The 6,320-nt window shown below is 34.1% G+C and overlaps 1 protein-coding gene across 1 annotated transcript; it reads left to right on the top strand.

Moving 5' to 3' along the window:
* The first annotated feature begins 1,032 nt into the window (after positions 1–1,032).
* LOC112520966 (4-hydroxyphenylpyruvate dioxygenase-like) lies at positions 1,033–2,681 on the top strand. The gene is made up of 2 exons (XM_025129591.1): positions 1,033–2,204; positions 2,534–2,681. Exons 1-2 carry the CDS (start codon positions 1,033–1,035, stop codon positions 2,679–2,681), a joined length of 1,320 nt encoding a protein of 439 aa, XP_024985359.1.
* Positions 2,682–6,320: the final 3,639 nt, after the last annotated feature.

A 6,320-nucleotide genomic window follows, 5' to 3' on the forward strand; every position in this document is an offset into this window, starting at 1 on the left:
CTCTCATAATTACAAAAAAAATGAACAAAATGAAAAATTATGATTGGTTGAATGCGGTTTGCACGGTTTGTACAAATTGAGTGGTTTGCATTTGATCGCTCCTATATATATATATATATATATATATATATATATATATATATATATAATCTACGCAAAAGCAACCAATGGAAATCTAAGCAAATTTCAATCAACCTGAATTCAACTGGTTTATGTGAGATCTTTCTAGAATTATCAATAACCAAACTCGTGATTCTTGCATAACAAACCATTGATCAAGGGGATGATCCCCATGACGAAGAAAGACGGTAGGGATGGAGCCATAGTTCTCAACGCGTTCTAGATGCACTTGTTTTGAGCAAAAATTGAAGATAAAAAAAGTGATACTTTTTTTAACCTAAATATCCAACCCGTTATGTGACTCGACTAATCTCAAGACGATCACCTGCTTTGCAGATAGCCCGGAGTTATCGCATTTGAACATCTTCCGGTCTCTAAACAAAACGACTAGGTTGAGGACTAATACGTCAACGGAGGCCAGCTATAGCAACCCCATCGGAATTAAAAAAAAACGAGAACTCAAAAGATATACGTCTTTCTGAAGACACTTTTCTCATTTTATTTGTTTTCTAAATAAAGTTTTTCTTAAGGATCATGTCCCCTTTTTTCAAGAAAAAAAAAAAACCAAAGACATTAAAAATCATCAATATAGAAATTAGAAGTATACTATTTGGCTTCCTAAGAAATTAAAAGTTCAAACCTCATCAAATACGAGGAGGATATGTAAGTTTATTTGTTTTATTTACCGTATATAAATATTATATAATTCACAAAAAAGAAAATATGTGTTTGTGGATAGTAACCCAATATTTTCACAAATAGCCCCACAACTTTTAGTTTGTTCACCAGTAACCCATAAAATAAACATGTTACCCGTTTTTCTATTCGACCATGTGATACCTCAATAAACAAGTTACCCATTCTTTATTTACTCTCTATATATAGTTCCCACTCACAGTTAACTAAGCAGACATGGGGAAAGAAGATGAGCTCGTTAATGGCAGTGGAGTCGCCGGAAAACAAGATAGATCGCCGGCGTTAGATTTCAAGCCAGTTAATTACAATAATTTTAACCGAACCAATCCCATGTCTGACTTGTTCTCCGTCCGAAGGTTCCACCACGTCGAGTTCTGGTGCTCCGACGCCACCAACACCTCCCGCAGGTTCTCATGGGCTCTCGGCATGCCCATTGTCGCCAAATCCGATATATCCACCGGAAACACAACCCATGCATCTTACCTCCTCCGTTCCAGTCAACTCCTCTTTCTCATCACCGCCCCTTACTCCGCCACCATCTCCACCGTCGACACCAATACAGCCTCCATACCAACCTTCTCCCATGCTGCTTGCCGCGCCTTCATCGCCGCCCACGGACTCGCCGTCCGCTCAGTCGCCATTGAGGTCGACGACGCCGAGCTTGCCTACTCCATCAGTGTCTACAATGGCGCCAAATCCTCCTCACCTCCGATCACCTTGGGTGAACAGGAAAATGCCGGCGTACTTGCCGAGGTCCAAGTTTACAACGATGCCGTTTTACGATACATTAGTTTCACAAAACCTACCATCGACATCACATCCACTTTCTTACCTGGATTCGAACCAATCGAATCGAGTTCGTCGTTTCCCGGCCAAGACTACGGCCTCCGCCGCCTTGACCACGCCTTCGGCAACGTCCCAGAACTGGCTTCCGCCGTCAACTACATCAAATCATTCACCGGATTCCACAAATTCGCCGAATTCAGGGCCGAAGACGTCGGGACAATCGAGAGCGGGTTGAATTCGATGGCCCTCGCCTGCAATAACGAGACGGTTATCCTCGGATTCTGTGAGCCGATATACGGCACACGGCGGAGGAGTCAGATACAGACGTACCTTGAGCACAACGAAGGGCCTGGATTTCAGCATTTGGCACTGGAGAGTGAAGATATATTTTGGACTTTGAGAGAGATGAAGCAACGGAGCGGGTTCGGTGGGTTAGAGTTCATGCCGCCACCGCCGCCGACTTACTACCGGAATTTGAAGAAGAGGATCGGAGATGCTCTGAGTGATGATCAGATGAAGGCGTGTGAGGAGTTGGGGATTTTGGTGGATAGAACTGATGAGGACACCTTGCTTCAAATTTTCACCAAGCCCTTGGGCGACCGGTAAATACGTACATATACATACATAATATATGTATATATCAGTTTTAAGTACTAGTTTCTGAGACGAGAAGAATGAGAGTTAAAGTGAGAATCGTAAAAAAGATCTTTAAATGCACGTTAAGATGAGATGTACCGAGCTGATAAGATATACTAGATCAATCCCCATATCAAATACGATTCATGTGTGGGTTTGATTAAAGCTGATAAAAAACATACATCTTTCTTGTACTTCTCACTTTAATTCTTGTTCTTATATGATCATTTGACGGTAAATATTTTGAAAATATATAAAGTAATAATTTGCATGTTGATTGTGTGGGTGATGGCAGGCCAACCATATTTATAGAGATAATTCAGAGGAAAGGGTGCATGATCGAGAACAATAAGCAAAAGCCAGGATGTGGAGGATTCGGTGAAGGAAACATTTCAGAGCTCTTCAAATGCGTCGAGGAATATGAGAAGACATTCAAAGAATGATCATCCTTTGTGAAACCCTACTTTAAATTTAACGCAAATTGCATGAAAAAACAACATACTTTAACTTGATGTCTATTTTGATAAATGTACTTTTAAAACTTTCATTTTGGTATCTAAGATGTAAAGTTTTAAATATTTAAGTACTCGGGTAACAAGGTTGAAGTATTAACCGGTTATCATGTTGATGTGGCGAGTGATGTGGTATTCAACTCAGTATTATTTGCTATTCAACCCAATTTCATCTCATCACTCACCACATCAGCATGGTAACCGGTTAATACTTCAACTGAGGTAGTTAAATGGTTTAAAACTTTACATCTTAGGTATTAAAATGAAAGTCTTGAAAGTACGTTACCTAAAATATGAATCAAGTTAAAGTATGTTGTTTTTTCATGCAATTTGTCTTAAATCAAAATAAGTTTATCTATTTATGTATGGAATGCTTTTCTTTTAATAATGTAAACTAGAAATCATGATTTGATCATAAATATTATTCAAGGATATCATTAATAATCGATATCTTTCGTATTTACTTCGAAGTTGTAAACGAAAAAATATGTATGAATGATTAATGGGATGTCGTGTGTTTTCTACGAGTTTAGCATGAATTTTGATGTTAGAAATTGATACTCGATTGAGAGTTTGAGACAGTGACTAACTTTTTGATCTCTAGACTAAGGGGTAGTTTTGTTGGTTTTTTTATTTAGTTTGTCTGGATAAAATTGTCTGTACAGGTTAATCTGTCTGCATAGATTGAAAATGCTTTTATTTTAGAGAGAGTATTCATAGGTGAAAGGAGTATGTTTTTTAATTGGAGAGGTGTCGATTTGAAAAAAAAAGACCTTGACTTTATGCATAATGTTCCTCAATAGAAGCTTACTAAATAAGTTATTTTCTATATTATCAAGTCACTACCAAACAGTCATGTATAATTGACCGAATACGCTACGAGTCTCATTAAACTATTAATAAACATGTCCTTGGTCTTTATTTATAAATCATCATCTTTCATCCAAAAATACCAAAAACTATTGAATTCTGTTGTTTAATCTCCAATCTCTTTGGTCATAGATAAATTAACTGAAAGAGCTCCATTGAATCAAACAAATGTTTTCAGTAATGGTGTTAAACCTGTAGAATAATACAAGGAATTTTGTGTGGTATTTAGGCAAGTTTTATGTTGGCATGAGGGTGACTTGTAGAACAAATAGAACAAGCTGTGAGATGCAGTTAGAATTACGTTCACACGAGACATGCACTTATGGTTCAATGATTGCGGGTTAATACTTGATGTACAAAATTGGTGTTTTTTATAACTCTGTTACCATTTTTAACAAGCGGCTGACATTTGGTGTGGTTAACATCCAGTTGAATAACCTGTGAAGCTTGTTGATTTTTACTTATAGATAGGTGGTTACTTATAGCCTTGTCATTATTATGTTAACTAATGTGGGAATCGTGCGTTGCACAGTAACATGAGTACTTTAGTTAATGATCCGAAAATTGTCTATATAAATATATGTTAGTTGTTAATAGAATCATCAACAAATAATATTCATATAATTCGAAAAAGTTAATAAAATATAATTAGTGAAATTTTAATACACACACACACACACACACACACATATATATATATATATGTAGATATTTGTTTAGGAATAAAGATGTAAAATTAAATAAAATGAGTAAAAATAACGACGGGGGTGTAGATAGTTTATGCATTGTTTGTATGAGTTTTTTTTTTCTTAAAGGGAATGATACCTCTGTTGATTTTTATTAAAGAATAAAAAAATGTACGTCTAAATCGCACGGTAACTAAACATATGTAAAAATAATATGGTAAATAGAAACTTAGTCTATAAGTAATATGAAAAGATATTAACTGATCATTAATACATATAAAATAATATAGAGAATAATTAATTGTTATACGACAAATGATGTCTACAAATAACAAAACAAATATTCCCTCCATCCCAAAATAAGTATTCTCGTTTCTACTTTAGTTTGTCCCAAAATAAGTGTTTACTTTAAAAAAGTAATCTCTACTTTCAAACTAATTGTTCAAATATATGACACCTTGATTTATACTACCAAATGAAGCATTTAGTAAATTGAGAGATAAATGTTTGGATCAATTGTGACAAAGATCGAGAATTCATGACCATGGATTTATTGATGGTTGCCAAGTTAGGGAAAGGGGAAAGGGGAAAGAAACCCAATGTTGCGGGAGGGGCAGGAAAAAAGGGGTAAAACTAAACTCACTACGATCAATCATTGAGAAAGTAGTTGATGTCAAAAGTATAAACTGACAATGACAATGCATCAAACACGGGAAATAATTTGTTTGGATATTTATTAATATATATATAGAACATTCAAGAGATAACTGATTAGTTTGTGGTAATTGTGAGATCCAATCTCAACCACAAATCAATGGATAAATTAAGAAATTAATAATTATGGTAGTTTAAGTTAAAATTATAATTAGAAGACATTTTAGGTATTTTAAAAAAAACTCCTCTCTTTTCTCTCCTCTCTCATCTCTCATCTCTCCGGCCTCCGGTGAACAAAAATCCGGCAGGTACCAAGTAATCACAAATATACACATTGTGATATCCATTGCGATATATAGTGGTACTCAAATGGTATCACAATATATCACAATGGGTATCACATTGTATATCTTTGTGATTACTTGGTACCTGCCGGATTTTTGTTCACCGGAGGCCGGAGATTGGAGGTCGAAGAGATGAGAGAGGAGAGAGAATTTTTTTAAAAATACTCTAATTATAATTTTAACTCAAATTATCATAATTATTAATTTTATAATTTATTCGTTGATTTGTAGTTAAGATTGGATCTCACGGTTACCACAAATTAATCAGTTCCCTTTTGGATGAGCTATATATATATATATATATATATATATTGAAGGAGTGATCTGTCCTATTTGTTGTTTGCATTATGTATATGAATGAAAAGTGAATAGATGGAACAAAAAACAGCAAGTGAATAATGGTGGACCACTATGTTTATGTTTTTTGGAATATTCTTCTACTTGTTTCAAAATTAGAAATTTATTTGTCTTTTTCTCAAGAAAATATATTATAAAATCCATGTTCATATTCATATACTATAAGTAAAAACATCCACATGATGCTTCTTTTTAGAAACTATATATATATATATTATATTAAGCGAATGATAGTATGAGAAGAAAAGTTATGTTGAGAAGTATAAGGAGATATTTTTTATTACTTTTAATCTCATGATCACCATTAAACTATGTTTTAGAAAGTAATTGATCGTTGCAGTTCATTAGTATTGACATTCAATTAGGAATTTATGATTGATTGAAATGTGGAAATCTCTTCTTACGGTTCTCAGCATAACTTTCTTTCTCACCGAAACTAAACTCTATTATATAAATAGAGAACATTTATCTTTATAATTGCCAACCCTTTCATTTTTCTACTTTTTTTAACTTCATTTTCATTATTCTATAAACGAAGTTGGAATCCATAAATATATAAAACTATATATAATTTTATTTACATCAATGCATGCATATTTTTAATTACATGACAATTGAAAAAATAAATCATCAAAATCAATCTATATATATATATATAT

The sequence above is a fragment of the Cynara cardunculus genome, assembly GCF_001531365.2.
Source record: "Cynara cardunculus var. scolymus isolate 2C chromosome LG 11, CcrdV1, whole genome shotgun sequence".
Classification (NCBI taxonomy): domain Eukaryota; kingdom Viridiplantae; phylum Streptophyta; class Magnoliopsida; order Asterales; family Asteraceae; genus Cynara; species Cynara cardunculus.

What these genes read in the sequence shown, in the direction of transcription:
- LOC112520966 (XM_025129591.1), top strand. Translation starts at nt 1,033, where the DNA reads ATGGGGAAAGAAGATGAGCTCGTTAATGGCAGTGGAGTCGCCGGAAAA. An exon ending in ACCAAGCCCTTGGGCGACCG is followed by an intron (nt 2,205 to 2,533) that starts GTAAATACGTAC and finishes GGGTGATGGCAG; the next exon opens with GCCAACCATATTTATAGAGA.